Source organism: Mus caroli, chromosome 8 (assembly GCF_900094665.2).
Source record: "Mus caroli chromosome 8, CAROLI_EIJ_v1.1, whole genome shotgun sequence".
NCBI classification, from domain to species: domain Eukaryota; kingdom Metazoa; phylum Chordata; class Mammalia; order Rodentia; family Muridae; genus Mus; species Mus caroli.
In genome coordinates this window covers 19,439,949-19,459,272 of record NC_034577.1, presented here as the reverse complement: position 1 = coordinate 19,459,272, position 19,324 = coordinate 19,439,949, and the positions used below count along the sequence as shown (strand labels likewise).

Here is a 19,324-nt window from a genome sequence, read left to right as displayed (position 1 = left end):
TGAATGTATACGTGTGTGGTGTGTGTGTGAGCATATGTTTGTCCTTAACAAAGGATTTGCTCTGTGTTTATTGAACAGCATAGAAAGCAGCATGTAACAGAGTTTTAGAAGGGATAAAGTCGCTGACCCCAACTGACCCAGATAACAAGCAATATTACAAATACCACTGTTTATCTAATAGCATCTGTGTGTTCCATTCAGCGTTTATGGTGAATATTCACTTATAGGATTCAGGGGATAGAGAGAGACAGAGAGACATACCAAGAGAGGCAGAGAGAGACAGAGAGACAGAGACAGAAACCCAGAGACAGAGGGACACACACACATACCGCACACGTGCATGCACATGCATATCTCCCCCCTCCCCCCCAAGAGAGAGAGAGAAAGAGAGACAGAAAAAGCTATTCAAATCTATGAGCCCATGAGGCCATTCTCATTCAGAGCAGCACAGTGACTGTGGACAGTCTGGAATCACCCACTTGTGTTTTTCTCATGGCTCAGTCTGTGCCTGGGCAGGGAGGACAAGTCATGCTGTAGATCACAGGACTGGGAAGCACACAGTAGTTTCCAGCATTTGGAATGCAGCATTTTTGAGAAATAAAAGCTCAATTCTGAGTGAGACTAGGTGAGTTTTTAAGGTCCCTGTAGATTGAAAGGACTGATTTTGGTTCAGTGTATTAACAAATGATGTGCTTGAAAGATACTGTCATGGGGCACGGCACAGTGTAACTTTAATTCCTGTATTTATTAGAGGTAGATGTTCTCATCTTTGCCTGCTTTAGTTTATTTTCTGCTTTTTACAGTATTTACCTCTTATTGGTTAAAGATATGGCTAAGAGCTTTTTTTTTTTTTTTAAGATTAAAGCATGTACCACCATGCCAGTCTGACAGTCAGTATTCTTTTTTTTTTTTTTTTTTTTTTAAGTTTTTTTTTTTTATATGTAAGTACACTTTAGCTGTCTTCAGACACTCCAGAAGAGGGCGCCAGATCTCGTTACGGATGGTTGTGAGCCACCATGTGGTTGCTGGGATTTGAACTCCGGACCTTCGGAAGAGCAGTCGGGTGCTCTTACCCACTGAGCCATCTCACCAGCCTGGCTAAGAGCTTTTAAAGACTGACTGTGATGTGAGATCTCTTTCTTACTATTTATTGTAGCGGGTCCAGAAACTTCAGCAGTTGCAGTGCGGAGGACTTTGAGAAGTTAACGTTGAATAAGGGAGGAAGCTGCCTGCTTAACATCCCGAAGCCCGACGAAGCCTACAGCGCGCCCTCCTGTGGTAATAAGCTGGTGGACCCTGGAGAGGAGTGTGACTGCGGCACACCGAAGGTCAGTCCAGTCTTCCAGAGAAGGCTGTGGGCTTCAGTGGTCAATGAGGCTGGCTCCTGTGTTGGGCACGTGTTTCTGGGACTGGTCAACTCCTGGGAGGTTAACTCTTGATGCCGTGACTTCATGCAAGCACTGTGGTCCCTTCTTTTTAAATTTTACTTATCCATCTCTTCTCTTTATTGTAGCTATTAGGTTGTTTGTTATTTTGTTAGGTTCCTTTATGTGTTTACCATTCTGGCCCTGCTATTAAAGATGTATTTGTTGAGCTGGATTCATTTACTAAGTGAGTCGCAGCTGACTAATCCTCCAGCATCTGTCAGTGTCTGCATTCTTCCTCCTCTAAGCACTTGTGTTAGTCAACTGTGGATCCCCAGCCGTGCCCACCTTCACTGTCACTGTTGTCCAGCCACGTTCCTCTCAGTGTACCCAGTGAACCTTCTCCCCTTGGGCTGCCATTAGATCTGGGACATATTTGTTCAGATGTGAGGCCCACTGTGTTAGTCTCAGTGTTTTTCCTTGCCTGACCACACTTGGTCTTGAAAGCCTGCCTGTATTCTAAGAGAAAATTGTTTCCTCGTCTTATGTGGTTGATGTATTCCATGATTTCTGTGAAGCCTCTGGAGTCTCCTGACCAACAGCTAGAGAGGAAATTTGTCCTGTGTAGAACTGGGGCGTTGTTAGGTAGTTTATGGCTCTTGGAGGGACCATTATCACCTCAAGAGTTAGCACTTATTTAAACTGTGTATCTGTACATGCACATAACATAAATGTTATATGTAATTTTAGGTAAGCATACAACAATACATCCCCTATGTCTTTTTCAAACACCCTCAGTGTGTATCTCCCACTCACTCTCTCACCTTCTCTCTACCCTCTGCATGCTGCCCTTTCCTTAAGTTTTCTCTGCGCATGTCCCCGGTGTCTAAGGCTGCAAAGCAGGCTTCCCTGCATGCACCTACCGGATGTGTGTCTTGGGATATATGTTCAGCTCTTTACATTTATTTGGTACTGAGTTCTGTCTTCTTTATCTTAGATATATATTATTTGTTAGATACTTGATTTGCAAATGTCATCTTAATAGTTCTCCTTCAATAATGTACAGAGTCTGAGAAGCACAGAACTTTGATTTTGATGAAAGTGGTGAAGTGATGATTTGTCACTTTGTCCTTTTATGGCTGATGCTTTGGCTGCTCCCACTTTGTACAGATTCTCCCCTGGGAGGTTTCTAGTTTTAGACTTTACATTTAGGTCCGTGAGCCATTTTCACTTAGTGGTGTGTGTGTGTGTGTGTGTGTGTGTGTGTGTGTGTGTGTGTGTTTGGAAGTATAGACTGTAGCTCATTTGTTATAATTTTTGCTATGTGATAGAAATGCTAATGACCCTGATTTGATAAATGTACCTGACTATATGAAATATTACAAGGTCTCATAGATGTGTAAATTTATTACATGTTAATGAAAAAGAACAGTTAATTTTAGAACGAAGTAATTGTAGGCAGATAAGAGGTTGTAGAATAGTGCATAGAACTCAATGTGCTCCCCTGCCCGTCCCCCCTAGTGGTGACAGCTTATAAGGCTGTGACACATTTATAGAACGTTAAGATTGCTGTTTTTGTATAGGTGTCTGTGAGTGGGAGGTTGGAGGTGAAATGTAACTGTCATGGAACAAAGCATGGTGACAGAAGCCAAGGAAACTGCTGCTCAGTATAGTGTGTGTGCTTAGCATGTGTACTTAGTGTGTACACGGCACTGAGGCCAGTCCTCACCTCCCATCCTGTAAGAAAAGGACTAGTTTGCCTATCCAGAGACAAGAGCCATCCCGTGGGTAGAGGGACCCCGAGCAGGGAGAGAAAGGCATCGATGGGTATTCATTTCTCTGTGGTGACTCAGAATTCATGTGTCAAACCTGTAACCTGCAGTGTAGCTGCACTTGGCACTGGCATCTCTGAGGACTAGGATGATGGAACCCTGATCTACTAGGGCCTTTAGTAACTTTCTCTCCAGTGCCAGCTAAGAGAGGGCAGGGCGCCCAGAGTTCTCTGTGGAACTGTCATCTTGCATTTCTAGCTTTCAGAACTGGGAGAAGATAGATGTCCATTCTGTAAGTCCTTCAGTCTTTGATATTTTATTATGGAGTTATCAACTGTCTTGTGAAATATGTTGAGACTTAAATACTTGCACTAGAGACTGACGTGTCTTTTTTTATTATTAATTTTAAAAATTATTTATGCCCAGGGAAGGAGGATGCCTAGGGGGTGGGGTGTGGGGAGGTGGGTGTGTCTTAAAGCACAGCCAGGAGAGCAGGCTGTGGCGAGGTCAGCTGAAATCACAGGGCAGAAGAAGAGCTTTCCTAATGCTGCTGCTCTCAGTGGCTGATTTATTTATCCGTGGTCTTTTTCTGTTTGCAGGAGTGTGAGGTGGACCCATGCTGTGAAGGAAGCACTTGTAAGCTCAAGTCATTTGCTGAGTGTGCATATGGCGACTGTTGTAAAGATTGCCAGGCAAGGACTTCTACCTATCAGGGGCAAATCAGAGAAGGAAAATGGATATCTGGAAATGCATCCTCTGAGAGCTCTGCATACCATTTTTATCAGAATGTATTTTATATTTCACCCACTTCTGTGCACTTAAACTGCACGTTTTATGATGAGGGCCCATTGAACTAGTTAGTTTTATGATGAGGGCCCATTGAACTAGTTAGTTTTGGGTGCTGGGGATTAAACCTCAGGCTTCCAGGGCTTCCTGCTTGCAGATAAACACTCTGCTGTGAGTTATGTGTCCATCTCTTATTTTTTTGATTCCCCTTTTCAAGTAACATATATCTGTTAAGGAAAACTAGAAAAATATCAAAGTATAGACTAGAAAATTAGGGGTTGGGAGTTAATTGATGAAGAGGATCTGAACTAGATCCCTAAAACCCTTTAGAAACAATCCCCACCCCTGTCCCCCAAACCATGGTGGCTTGTGCTGGTGATTCCAGCATAGACCCTGGAGCTCTCAGCCTGGTTTCCTGGCCTCATCTCTAACGCTCAGCTATGTTGGCCATCCCCCACCCCCAAACTCATTCACCGTGTGAACGCTGATTCCAGGAGTGCTGTCGTCCGCCTATCGGACTGCTTCTGCAGTGTTCCTTGTGTTTGTATTTAATTTGTGTTTTCTTTGGTTACCTGTGAGGCTTGTTTTTCATTTCATAATATGTTTGCATTGACTGTTTGGGGCTTTGTTCACTTTCGTGCTGGATGATTTAATGTTTGTCATTGGGACCTTTATATATACACCATGGTTCCAAATCTGATGGCTTTGTGGAAATTCTTCTGAGATTCCTGTCTGATTTGAACCTCATTACCTTAGTTCCTTCCAGGAGGCTCCATGTGCAGAGGGAAGACCAGTGAGTGTGATGTCCCTGAGTACTGCAATGGTTCCTCTCAGTTCTGCCCACCAGATGTCTTCATTCAGAATGGATATCCTTGCCAGAAGAGCAAAGCCTACTGCTACAATGGCATGTGCCAATATTATGACGCGCAGTGTCAGGTCATCTTTGGTTCAAGTAAGATATTTATAATCAATTGATTTGATTTTATCATCTGCTTGCTTAGGCTGTTTGTTTGTTTGTTTGTTTGTTTCAAGACAGGGTTTCTCTGTATAGCCCTGGCTGTCCTGGAACTCACTTTGTAGACCAGGCTGGCCTCGAACTCAGAAATCTACCTGCCCCTGCCTCCGGAGTGCTGGGATTAAAGGCATGCGCCACCACGCCTGGCTTGCCTTAGGCTTTTAAAGAAGGAATCAAACATTATTGATGAGGTTCTTTTATCTCCATTCTTCCTCCTCCTGTAGTAGTCATGGTCAGGAATTTTTATGTCTAATTTAGTGATTCAGTTGATGCTTTGTGTGGTCTCTCTCCCTCTTTCCACTTTGTATAACACACAGTGTCTTAGTCTTAGGTTTTCATTGCTGTGAAGACACACTGTGACTGAGAATCCTTATAAGAAATAGCATTTAATTGGGGGCTGGCTTACAGTTCAAAGGTTCAGTCCATTATTACCATGGCAGGAGCATGGGCGCATCCAGGCAGACATGACGCTGGAGAAGGACCTGGGAGTGCTACATCTTTTTCTTTTTTTTTGGTTTTTCGAGACAGGGTTTCTCTGTGTAGCCCTGGATGTCCTGGAACTCAATTTGTAGACCAGGCTGGCCTCGAACTCAGAAATCCGCCTGCCTCTGCCTCCCAAGTGCTGGGATTAAAGGCGTGCGCCACCACGCCCGGCCCTACATCTTTTTCTGATGCAAACAGGAGAAGACTGGCTTCCAGGGAGCTAGGCTAAGGGTCTAAAGCCATGCCCACAATGACACATTTCCTCCAACAAGGTCACAGCTACTCCAAGGCCACATCTCCTAATAGTGGCACTCCCTGAGCTAAGCATATTCAAACCATCACACACAGTGCATCTGTGTATGCACACACACAGAGAGCATATTCAACCCATCACACACAGTGCGTCTGTATTTGCACACACGCAGAGATTTGGGGACTGAGGACTGTTCCTAGAGCCTCACTTATGCCAAGCAAGCACACTATTGCTTTGCTATGTCCTCTCCCTCCAGGTTTCTAGTTGTGAGGCTGTAGGCTGCATAGGTCTAACATTTGCAGTCATCATTTAAAATGATGTCCTTATGGTCCATGTATACTGATACATTTCTATCACAGTCTATCAGGGTTAAGTGGACCCCGATTAGTTTCTCATTTGTGTGTATATGGAGTATGTCTTTGTGTGTGGGAGTGCATGTATCTTAGTGTATATGAGTGTGGATGCAGGCTAGTTGGCCCTTGAGCTTTTGGGGTTCTTCTGCCTTTACCTCGCTTTCCTCATAGGAGCACTGGACTTACAGATACGAACTGCTTTATGTGGGCTCTGGCGATTTGAACTCAGATCCTAACACTTTCATGACAAAGCACTTCACCCACTAAGCCATCTTCCCAGCTGCAAGTTTTCAGTTGTTATATTGATGAGTGTGTAGTATAAGCCCTCAGGGTTTTGTTTTGTTTTGTTTTGCTTAAGCTTTTCATCTTTATGAAAAGTATTCTATAGAGTAAAAAGTGAAAAATTTATATAATTTTACTTTAAAAATTAAAGTCAATTACTGCTCCATACTTTCATCCTTTGAAAAAATAACTTTTACCTTTTGCAGCTGATTTTTTGTTACTTGTTCTGTGTTTATATGTATATTCCCCTCCCCCCACTCCCAGGTCTTTAGATGGCCTCTATAATGCTACTCTTTTATTCTTATTTTTTTAGATTTATTTTATCTTCTGTGTATGAGTTTTGTCTGCAAGTATGTATGTGTACCCTGTATATGCCTGGTGCCTTTGGAAGTCAGAAGAAGGCATTGGATTCCTAGGAATTAGAGATAGGGATGGTTGTGAATCACCGTGTGGGTGCTGGGAATCAAACCCAGGTCCTCTTCGAGAGCAACAAGTGTTCCTAACCACTGATCCATCTCTCTAGTCCCTACTGTTTTTATTTTTATAGATGATAATTAATTTTTATTCTTTGTCTTCGTTCAACCCTGACAGCTCATGTCCATACACATGATCATTTTCTAGTCTTCTTTCTTCTTAGTAGAGTAATTGTAGTCTTCACAGCAGTGTTGAGTGCATTGCATGGCAGCTATGTTAATGCTGTTCTCTGAACTGTGCAGTACGGTAACATTGATTTTCTGCCATTCTCTTTCTCTCAAATAAAGGATTCTCATTCTTCCCCTTTCCTTCCATCCCACTGTATCCCTCCCTGTCTGCCTCCCTGCTTCTAGATTTGTCCCCTTTCAATGAGTTTGCAAAATTGCTAATAGTTAAAGTCTATTCTGATATTGTCTTGAAGTGGTTAGAGACATCAGCTGTTCTACTGATTTCAACCTGTTTAAAGAAATCTAAACTGGATGTCTCTGTTTGTCTTCAGTTTTGACTTGTTCTTTGTATTGTTGTGTACACACATGCACACACATACACACTCACAATGGATTGGCTCATGTAGCTCTGTAATCAGTAGAACTGATGGAGGACTCCTGTTCAGAAATGGCAGGTCAGGACCTAGAAGGAGCTGGTGTCCCTGGTCAGTTCCAGTGGTAGGAACATCATAGGTGTCTCAGCCTGGTGTCTGTTGGGAAAAATTCCCTCCTACTGGTCGTGGTTTGTTCTTTTCAAATGTGTAATCAATTGTTTAAAGCACCCATGAGTGCATCCTGCTGTATTCTCTCTATTCAGTTAAGTGTTAGCCTCATCTAAAAGTACTCTTACAAGTTCAGAGTCAAGTATATCTTACATCACATGGTGAAGGGATAAGAGAGGGAAGAAGACACGCACATTTCCTCACAGGTGTGGTCATAATGAAATGACATATGGATGACAGTTGTAGGCCTCAGGTTTGTAACTGCTCTGTGGTCATATCTCACACGTCAGCTGCTTTTTAGTCCACATTACATTGTTACACTGCCTGCTCTGTGTTCTCTTTGCCATCAATAAGTTCCTTAGATGGTTATAGCTCTCAACCTGGTGGAGTGACCCAAACATTCATTCCTGAAGGGCCTGGGCCACATGTAGCTTTGCTGGATTTGGCTGTTAGACAGGATGAGGTAAATACTTAGATAACTCCTGTATTTCATGCCTGCTCCTCTTGCTTCCATGTAGGGTTATGGATCTGTCATCTAGCCGCTTGCAAAAACCTTTCTCTGTTAGTTCAGAAACATGAAGAGCCCAACATAACTGAGTGTGTAGTATATGTTCCAGCCCAGTGGAGTCATTATTGTGGCATCTAGTGGAAGAATTTTCTCTTTGGACACTCAGATGAGAGCACGAAGTCACGGGTCCAGGAAGCATATTTTGTTAGTGAGTCATATTGCTAAGTGTTGCCACTCCCATTCGCACCCCTTAAGATCTGTCCAGGGGATTGTGGTTGTTGCTGTTGGACCTGATTTAGAGCATATGTAGCTTTTAGAAGAAAAGATGCTCCTGTCCATCAAATTAGTACTATCTGACTTGCACTGTAACTGAGTATCCAGTACATTTCTACTACTCTAACAAGCCATCTAATAAAAATAAAATACTGTACTTAGTGATATAGATAGGCCTGAAATCTAGGAGGATTGCAAGTTTAAGGCCTGCCAGGGCTACAGAGAGCTAGCCTATGCAACTTAGTAAAACCTTGTCTCAAACAGTAAACAAGTGTTAGGAGATAGCTCAGTGGTGGAACACTTGCCCAGTGTGTACAAGGCTTCAGTCACCGGTTCTTGAAGAAGTGGTGTATATGAGCCTGGGCACAAAGTGCTGTCTTTTCTGTGATGGAAAGGGAATAGTGTATGTAGCTGCCCTGGTACCCAGATGCTGGCTGATGCTCAGGAAAGGGTGCCATATCAGAGACTCAGTGGATTTGGGTGGCGGCAGAGGTGGCTGGGAAAAGAGGCTGCCTGCAGTTCCCAGAATGGGTTTTCCTTTCTGTTGAGTTTTGGCCCAAGCACCTCAATTGATCATAATCATGAACTCATCCATCTCCTTCCCAGCAAAGTGAACCACAAAATGTTCTATGGGGTTGTTGCAGAGAGAGCATTGCCACTGTCCACTTTTGGGTGATGCTTCTACATGCTCAGAGCCATCTGTGAGATGCTTTGTTCTTCTCTTCCCGTGTCAACTCTTGGTAGGATTCCAGAGTGCTCGTAGATGCTAGACAAGGGCTTGGGAAACTGTGGATGTGGACTTATGGTCCCTCAGCTGTCTTCATTTTGGGTCTCATGGTGCCGGTGAGTTCCCACCCCCTGCACCCGTATGTTTTGGAGTCGGCTGCGTATGACTGAGTCCTGCTTTCAGCACATTTACCCAAGTTGCAGTGGCTGATGATTGGCACTGAGGATTTCTACAGAAAGCCTTCCTAGAATCCTATCTTCCCACCAGTCTCTCCTTTATCCTTGAGTCAGCAGCAGCAGCAAACACATTCGACTCCATCCCTCCCTGTATATCGTCTGGGAAATCTGTAACTTTCCCTGTTGCTCTGACTTGGCTGGGAACACTGTGTGGCATTTTTTCTGGGCAGGATTATGGATATCTCTCCTCCTGCTCACTGCTTCCCTCTGCTGTGCTGCCTCCGTTCACTCACATCCACCTTCTTTAAAGCTAACTGAGCCTTCTGATTCAGGAGGGAGGAAGGACTGACGATTTGACTAGGAAATACTAACAAAGTCCTTAGGGAGGGAAGAATGAAGGTGATACTAAAAATGTAAGAAAATGAGTGTGGATTATCCCTTTGTCACACGGAGTAGGTCTCACTGTATTTATCTAATGTAAGCATCCACGTACAATAAAAACATGCGGTGGTCTGTGCTGTAACTGAGAGTGCTGGGTATGTGAGAGCAGACAGTGTGTGCCTGCAAGCTGTGACTTACTGCACGAGCTAGTTACTATTGCTTGGCTGTGATCATGGGAGAAGAGTTCAAGGGAGACACACTTTGGCTTCTGGTTTCGGAGAGGTTCAGTCCATGTTTGCTCAGCCCCGTGAGCATATGAAGAACACCATAGCGATGGGACTGTGTGGCAGAGAGGCCTCTCTACCTCATGTTGGATAGAGATGGGAAGAGAAGGGTTCATGAGAGGACAGAGGCAAGAGCTTCCAGGGCACATTAACCCCTCTCCAGCTCCCACTGACCTGCCCTCCAGCTAGATTCCCTCCCCTCTCTGTTTCCCAATAATCGTATCACATTATGAACTCATCAGTGATTGATCATCTAGAAGATCAGATCCCTGGACACACCTCAGGCATTCTCAGGCAGGCTATAATCTGTGTCTTTCTCAGTGCAATCAAGTCAACAGTGCTAACCATCTGGCTGTACATAGTTCCTAATTGTAGTAATCATGTAATGGTATTTGTTATAGAGTCTGAGTGCTTAGATCTGGGCCTTTATGTGCAATCTGAGTTATGAAGTGTAGACCAGAAGCGCTGTATGTGTAAGGCTGAACATTTAGAAGTGTGCAGTGGCTCCTACAAGTGTGTGAGGATCATATGGACTACTTCTGACTAAAGTTACCATCACTTTTTTCTCTCTTAAATGTTGACTATTGCAGAAGCTAAGGCTGCCCCAAGAGATTGCTTCATTGAAGTCAATTCTAAAGGTGACAGATTTGGCAACTGTGGTTTCTCTGGCAGTGAGTACAAGAAGTGTGCCACTGGGTAAGTGGGGACAAGGGTGAGGAGGGCTATGAGCAAGGGAGCGGGGGTCCCTGAAGTCCTCTGTACCTGCTCCTGGGACTGTGGCCTTCCTCCTGCTTCAAGTGCTTACAGCCTCATATGCAACATGCACAGCAGGCTTCAGGGGGATGTGCTGGGAGCAAGCGGGGAAGTGATTCATTTACGTGCATGCACATTGTGGATCTAGTGGGCTTAGAACCTTGTTTTGTTTATCTGTGACCTGCAGGAAGATTCCTGAGTGAATATGCCCTCTTTTCTTCGCACACTCTTTTCTTCAGTAAAACATTCTCTGACTCGGTTGTATATACAGAGCATCTGCAGTACTAATTGGGCCTCTCGTTATGTCTTTGTCAGCCTTATAGGAATTTAAAAGGATGAAGTAAATCTTTTATTTTTATTTTTGTAGGCTGGTGAGATGGCTTACAGGTTAAAGTACTTCTTATTACCAAACCTGACAACTTGAGTTTGATCTCTGATTCTAGCAAGTTGTCCTCTAGCCTACCTGTGTAGGGATGTGTGTGCAGGGAATACATGCATATAAATGAATAAACTTATGTAAAATAGGTAAAGTAGTTAATAATAAATCAACGCAAGAACACATAATCCCACGAGTCTCCCTGTTTTGTGTTTGCCCTCGGCATGTCCCCACACTGCTATTTTACTCAGTGGGGGTGACTCTGAGGTACTATGTGCTGCCAGTGGTGGAGCTCAGTGGCTTGTGGTGTTGGCTAAGCATCATCATTACTGCTGTGGCATGTGTTGTCTTCTTGCTCCTCAACTCTGTGGGAGTGTTCAGTCCCACTGACTGCCTTAGTTACTGTTCTATTGGTATGAAGAGACACCATCACCACGGCAGCTTGTAAAAGAAAGAATTTATTGGGGCTTACAGTTTCAGAGGGTGAGTCCATACTCATCAGAGCAGGGAGCATGGCAGCAGGCAGGCATGGGGCTGGAGCAGTAGCCGAGAGCTTACATCTAAATGACAGGGAAAGTGAGACTGGATCTCACATTTGATTTTGAGATCTCACAGCCCACCCATGGTGACACACCTCCTCCAATAAGGCCACACCCCCAACTAAAGCCCCAGTCCTTTTCAAACGGTTCCACAAGCTAGGAACCAGGCATTCAAATACATGAGTGTATGGGGGCCTTTCTCATTCACACCATCTCACTGACTGACCATTTTCTTTCCCCTTAGCTTTGTGAAGAATGTCCCTCTTCATAAACTCATTTTTGCTTCTTTCCCACATCTCTTCCTTTCATAAGCCATCTCTGAGGTCCTTCAGCTATGCTAGCGTCCTTGGGACATTTTGCACAGCATCTCTGAACATGCAGTTTCTTCACTGCCTGGCCAATCCTGGTCATCCTTCAAACTTGAGTTCCAGTGACTTTCTTAAGTCAGACTTCTCCCTCTTTCCTAACAACAGTGTATACACTTCACAGTGTTCCGAGTGCCAGGTGCCTCTTTCATAAACGTGACATGCTCTGTTTTCATCATTGTTCATAGATGTCCTATCATTGCTCAGTTGCTGAGAAGAGACACCATGACAACAGTGTCAGGGGTGTAGTCGGTTATCATCATGGAACACATCATGCCTCCAGAGCAGTAGCTGAGAGCTACAACCTGATCTGTGGACAGTGAGACAGACACTGGGCTTGGCATAGGCTTGTGAAACCTCAAAACCCAGCCCAAGTGACTCTTTCTCCAGCAAGGCCCCATGTCTTAATCCTTCTAATCCTTACAAATAGTGCCACTCCCTGGTGACTAGCATTTGAGCATCTGAGTCTCGGGTCCAGTGTTACTCAAACCACTACAATATCATTTTCTAATGTTCTGCTTCTTCCTCACATCTCCTCCTCTTCCTTTCATTAGCCATCTCTGTGAGGCTATGATTTCTCTATTGACTCATGAGTCATTGAAAGTTAATTGATTAATTTCTAAAATTGCTTTCTTGTTTAATTTTACCAAGAAGACTTGGAAGTGGGAGCTGCTCTGTCTATAAGGTGCTTACTGTGCAGTGAGGAGGGGTAGGAATAGAGAAGGAAACACCTTTGTACTGCTTGCAATCCCACCTGGTGACTGCATGGTAGCCACAGCTCCCCTCTTCTCGCCCTGCTAGATTTAAGGAGAGCCGTATCGACTTTCCATTGAGATTCCCTCCAGCCAAGAAACAGCCTCCATGTCTACATATAAACATAAAAACTTCTTCCTATGGCCCACTGGAGGCATTTTGTATTTACAGTGTTTGTCTTGTCCGGTAGGAACGCGCTGTGTGGTAAGCTTCAGTGCGAGAATGTACAGGACATGCCGGTGTTTGGAATAGTACCAGCTATCATTCAGACACCCAGTCGAGGCACCAAATGCTGGGGTGTGGATTTCCAGCTTGGTTCCGATGTTCCAGACCCAGGGATGGTGAATGAAGGCACCAAATGTGATGCTGGCAAGGTAACCTAAATATTTTCTGTTTGCAAGCAAAACAACTGTAAAAATCAACACACAAAGTTGGTGGCTGGCCTCTTCCTGGAAAAAAACCCCTAGATCTGTGGTAGCGATTTTAGAAAATCCAAAGCTACCGGGAAGGGACTTGACAACTACTCGTAGTCATGCCCCCTGTGTTTCTTCACAGGGATCCTCTGATGTCTTCCATGTTGGAATCGGCTGTATATATTTCTTGTCCTATGTATGGGCTGTCATTTGTTAGCCAGGTACCCTTCCTGGGAAACCTAGGTGATTTCCACTGTTCGTGGGGGTGGGAGCTGGAGTCCCTGGGCTTTGTGTTTGTTTGTGCCTCTGGGTCAGTAAGGTTGTGGTGTTTGTCCCACCCAGGGTGTGGCAGCCCATGGCTTCCAGCCCTGCTTCTGTATGAGTGGATAATCAGGGCCTAAGGATTGCTGTGACAGAAAAAGGCTCTCCAGATTTAAACACGCCCTCTTTTCTCAAGACTCAGAGAGAGAGAGAGAGAGAGAGAGAGAGAGAGAGAGAGAGAGAGAGAGAGAGAGAGAGAGAGAGTATGTGTGTCTGTGGGGGTGGGAGAGGGAAGGAGGGAGAATGAGAATTTCTGTTTGATTGGGACTTTGAGCATACCTCCTTAAGTGTTTGAAATGCAACCGCCGTGGTTAATGAGCTGACTGTGTGACACTTTTAGATGCATAATCTGAATGTGTTTGCAAGGAATATGCTCTGATAGCATGTAGTATTTGGTAACTATATATTCAAGTCTTTCAAATTCTTAATGTGTTAAAGCCTTAGAGACAGAAGTCGTTTAGTCCACAGTCCTGTCCTGTTTTAACTTCTCAAGGAAATTTCTTTTGCACCAGGAATGCTGCATTTGTATTGGTTTCTTGGCAATTATATTTTAATTGTAGATGACATCTTTTATTAATTTAAATGCACATTTGCTCTATTTTAATGTTTTTGTGTTAAATTTTCCTTTAGTTGATATAGTTGCTTCCTCGTTCATGGTTAAATTGTTTGACAGGGTTAAAAACTGTAAAATGAAACTTCAGCGGCATTTTGTCTCAAGTGTGCCTCCAATAGCTAGATGTTATTTTTCTCTGTAAGTTTTTCCTCCATTGGAAGTTTGTCTATATAGAAGTATTACATTTTAGTTATCAAAAATTTTGTGCAAAGCAAAAATGGATACTCAAGGCATTCCTTTTCCTTGCTTACCTCCTAGGTGAGTCACATCAGCTCTGTCATTTCTGCGTTTCTGCGCAGTTCTCTCTGGGCATTTACAAACCTCTGCACTCTGAGAAAAGAAAGCCACATTGAACTTTTAGTAAATGTCTGCAGTGTGGCTACTTATAGCACATCCCAGATCCCTCAGGTCCACAGCGAAGCTTCCTTTACTCCATCTTAGGTACAACAATTGCTTAACCACACACTGGAGACTTCCTGATCTGTACTTTGTTTGTTTAGCTAGTTGACACGTCTGTAGGATAGTTTGCTACAAGAGGGGTCTTTTTTAAAATTAAGGGACATGTAAACTTATTACTTAAGTTTCCCTTTTGCATATACATATTTAAATTTTGATGGGGACTGCCAACTTCTTTTTTTGTAATGTGGTAACATTTTACATTTCACTAATAGTATGTGAGGTGTCTTAATTTATGACAACATTTTTGCTTAATGTCAGTTCTTTTTTAAAAAAGTGTTTTAAAATTAGTTTAGAAAGCAGGCTTGCAAGTGGCTTCTTCATACATCCTTCATTTTTGTCAGTTCTTACTCTTCCCCTCTTGCCTCCATCCCTGTCTGAGCCCTGCCCACCTCCATCTTTGTCCCAGCGCTCCCTGTTTTCCTTTCTCTAGCTACACATCACAGGTATTCTACCCTTCCCACCTTAAGGCATCGTCTCTTCCTGCCATGGTCCTTCCTCACATCTGGTTCACTGATGAATCTACAGCTCTGACAGTGTGGTGCACATAGCAGAACAGGCAGCATTTGTCTTGGGGACAGGGTCACCTGCACAGAGTGTTTTCTAGTTCCATCCATTCGGCCACAGACTTCCTTTCTCTTTACAGCTAAACAGAATCGAGTTCTTCCTTGGCCTGTGGAGTCACTGCTGCCCATTACAGAGTAACTCTACTTAAACTCTGTCTATACATATACATCTCAGGAAGCATCTAAGTGGCATCTGACTTTCAGAAGGCCTTTAGCGTTCGTTATCCCTCACGACTCTTCTACCCTGTCTCCCCCCCACATTCTATTAGCCCTTCCTGATCCCTATGCCCTCTTCCCACTTCGTATCACAACATTCTAGTTCCTCTCCCTTGAGACACACCCCACCCCCACCATGTCTCCTTACTGATTTCCTGATCTTTATGGGTATTCCAAATCCAATACACCTGTCTAAAGTGTCAAAGCAGGAATCCACATATGAGAGATGACATACGATCTCTGTCTGTCTGGGTCCTGGTTACCTCACCCGGGAAGATTGCTTCTAGCCTCATCTGTTTACCTGCAGACTTCATGATTACATTTTCCTTAACAGCTGAATTCCACTATGTAAATGTATCTTATTTTCATTAGTCGGTTATCAGAGTATGGACTTGTAGGCTGTTTCCGTTTCCTGGCTGTTATGGGTAAAGGAGCAGTGAATACAGATAAACAAGTGTCTCTGTATTAGGATAGAGTCCTGTGGATCTGTGCCCAAGAGCTGGATCGTGGGGTAGAGCTGTTTCTAGCTTTTGAGGCTCCTCCACACTGGTTTCCACAGTTTGCATTTCCCCCAGCAGTGAATAATTCCTCTTTCTCCACATACGTGCCAACATTTGCTGTCATTGTTTTACTCTTAGCCATTCTTTTACTTTTTTAGAGATGCCTTTTTTTTTTCATTAGTTAATTTATTGACTTTGCATCCTGATTGCACCCCCTGCTTCTCATCTGCCTGTGTCACAATCCTGCTCGCCCATTTCCCATCCCCTTGTGCTTTGATAAAAGGAGAACCTCCACCATGGGACCCACCCCAAGTGTAGCACATCCGTTTGTAGCAGGACCAAGCAGATCCTCTTAAAGTGAAGCAGGACAAGGCAGCCCAGCTTGGGTAAAGGGACCCATAGGCAGGCAACAGACTCAAGATGGCTCCCACTCTAATTTTTAGGGTACCCACATGAAGATCAAGGTGCATGTCTGGAACATATGTGTAAGGTGCCTAGGTCCCTCTAACGCATGGTCATGTTTTGTTTTTTCAGTTTCTGTGAGCTCCCATGGGCTCATGTTACTTGACTCCATAGGGGTTCTTGACTCCTATGACTCTACCAATCATCCCCCCACTCTCCCACATGACTCCCTGAGCTCTGTGGGTATCTACATCTATTATTATTATTAAATTTTTTATCTTTTATTGGTTATTTTATTTGTTTACATTTCAAATGTTGCCCCCTTTCCAGTTTCCCCTCTGCAAACCTCCTATCCCATTCCCCCACCCCCTGCCTCTATGAGGGTGCTCCCCCACCCACTCACTCCCACCTCTCTACCCTAGCATCCCCCTATGCTGGGGTATTGAGCCTTCACAGGACCAAGGGCCTCCCCTCCTATTGATGCCCGATAAGGCAATCTTCTGCTATATCTGCAGTATCCTTGGTTGGTGGTTTAGTCCCTGGGAACACTGAGGGGTCTGGTTGGTTGATATTGTTGTTTTTCACATTGTTGTGAAGGGGGTTGCAATCTCCTTCAGCGTCTTCAGTCCTTCCCCTAACTCTTCCAAAAAAAGTAGCTTGATATTTTACTATATCAACTATGATATAACAATTTCAGAGAGAATTTTTAATCTATTTCAATATTTTTATTTATTTTATATCTGTTATGAGCTAGAATTTCAAGAACTTTATAAAATTATAATGATTAGTTCCCATTTGTAGTGGAAAGTCCTCATCATTTTATTATTAATCATGATGTTGGAAAATAAAGGGTAGCTTTTATTTTAAAATAAAGTATTCTCTCATTTATTTATGTTCAGTGGACCTATTTTCAGGTCTCTCAGCAATTTCACGTATCTTTCCTTTTTCTGGAGACAGGGTCTGTCTGTCTGTAGAGCATATTCTGGCCTCAAGCTCACGGTCGTTCTGCCTTAGTTTCCCAAGTGCTAGGATTATAGATATGCACTGTTATGACCAGCATGTGGTTTCTTTTGATTTGAAAAAAAGATTCTTTGTGAATATTTTCTTTATATGTATACTCGTATCAAAGGGTAGACTATAATTTAATCTTTCTTTTTGGCCTTAATATAATTTTTATCATTTTAATTGTTAATTATATGTTATTTAGTTAATGTCACTTATTTTCTTCATTAAAAAAAATATAATGTTGGAATTAACCAATCCTCGAGAGCTTGAAGAATTCCCCAATGATGGATCCGGGGAGCAAGATGGCTCAGTGGGTAAAGATACCTGCTGCTAATGCTGAGGCCCTTGGTTCCATCCCTGGGGCAGAACCAATGCTCAGAAGTCTTGCTTTGACTTATACACACATATCATGCCATGCACATACACACACATTCACATGTGTGTGCACGTGCCTGTATGCATGTTGACATGTATGTACACACATGTACATATGTGTGTGTATACTAGCGTGCATGAGTGATACATGCATGCACAGACATCTACTCATATACCCACACACACGAAATTAAAATGTAATAAATTAAAAATAATAATCCTTCAATGAAATAATCATGATGTTGATCTTTTTCCTGATTTTTTTAATGTCTCCAGCTTTTCTTATGTCACTTAATTCTTTGCTTATTTTTTTTTTTTCAGATTTGCAGGAATTTTCAGTGTGTAAATGCTTCTGTCCTGAATTATGACTGTGACATTCAGGGAAAATGTCATGGCCATGGGGTAAGTAGTGTTCCCTTTAGTTTGTTCGTAGTTGTATTTCTGAGCCAACAGTCTTGGGGAGATTAGTGAGAGCTCCTAAGGTTTCTGGGTAGATGTTTGGAGAATTTGTTCATGTTGGTAGATGTTTCATTTACCCCGAGACCTGCTCCACACTTAATTGTTGGGTGTGCTGATGCATGTCCACAGAGTGAGTTATAATCTAGCCAGGGCTACACAGTGAGATATTGTCTCAAAGATATGGAGAGAAGAGAGACAGACAGACAGAGTCAGACAGGCAGACAGACAGACAGAGGATATTCCTGATTTTGTATGAACCTTTTAGCTTCCCTTCCGGAGTTGATTCAGAGCATGCTCACAGTTAACAAGTGGTACTTTGCTTGTTTTAAAGGTGTGTAACAGCAATAAGAATTGTCACTGTGAAGATGGCTGGGCTCCCCCACACTGTGACACCAAAGGATATGGAGGAAGCGTGGACAGCGGGCCGACGTATAATGGCAAGTATCCTGGAGGGCATTGGTGGGCCTCACACTGCCCTGGCCGTAAGGTGGCATCTGTATTTCTTTTTTCAGTTGCCACACAGCTGTGCATTGAAGCTGCTCGCTGTGCCTCCTGCATTGCTTGCAGACATTTCTGGGGTTTCATTTAGCCCCGTTTCTTTCAGGTTTTTGCTTGTCCTTATTGATGAGCCTGGATTCCTGCTGTGCATGTGCAGATAATACTGGCGGTCTCTGGTTCTCTTCTTGCAGCTCTTGTTCTGTGTCCTGCTGTCAGCTTAGTGTCTACCCACAGCGATTAGGACAATGTCCAAGGCTTTATCGTGACTAGATGTGCCCTGCAGGAGTTCTGCAGCTTAGCTTCCGGATGCATTTCACTGTGCCTCCAGCAAGAAGTAATCCTTCATTATCCCACTGAAGTCTTCTGTGTTCCTCCTTACCTGCCGCTCTCAATGAGTGTGTGCTCCTTCTCTCTGTTCTCCTAGGCTGCTGCACAACACTGGCACTGGAATTGCTTTTTAAAAACTTCTCCTTTTTATCCCCTTATATAATACAAGTTGCTGGTGAGAGGATGAGCTGTCTCCTCTCCAGCGAACCCTTGATGGAGTAACTGGCTCTTGGGTTTAGTATTGCCAGAGACTGCCAGATCTTTCCAGAGTGGCCATAGCAGTTTGATACTATCTGCATCACATGCTGTGGTTCTTTTGTTACTCGTATTTGGAAAATCACTGTGGTTCATCTATCCAGGGTGACCTGAAGTGGTTGACCCTATTTGAATATCAAATAAAGGTTTNAACTCCCCTGTAGTAAGCTTTAAATAGGGGCGAAGCCAGTTAATATCGCCTAACAATTTTTGAAAATCATTTAAGGTCTTTAAGTTATCTCTACGAATAACGATCTTTTGGGGAAAAACAGCTTGATCAGTGAGTCTAAAA

At 43.5% G+C, this 19,324-nt stretch overlaps 1 protein-coding gene across 1 annotated transcript in view; it reads left to right on the top strand.

Annotated features, from left to right (window-relative positions):
- The window catches only part of Adam9 (ADAM metallopeptidase domain 9), a 63,848-nt gene that overhangs the window by 33,160 nt on the left and 11,364 nt on the right, over nucleotides 1-19,324 (top strand). Inside the window, exons 12-18 of the mRNA XM_021170458.1 lie at nucleotides 1,157-1,328; nucleotides 3,736-3,828; nucleotides 4,679-4,874; nucleotides 10,431-10,536; nucleotides 12,817-13,000; nucleotides 17,815-17,895; nucleotides 18,284-18,389. Coding sequence (XP_021026117.1) covers nucleotides 1,157-1,328; nucleotides 3,736-3,828; nucleotides 4,679-4,874; nucleotides 10,431-10,536; nucleotides 12,817-13,000; nucleotides 17,815-17,895; nucleotides 18,284-18,389 — 938 coding nt within the window. The remainder of the gene's footprint in view (nucleotides 1-1,156; nucleotides 1,329-3,735; nucleotides 3,829-4,678; nucleotides 4,875-10,430; nucleotides 10,537-12,816; nucleotides 13,001-17,814; nucleotides 17,896-18,283; nucleotides 18,390-19,324) is intronic.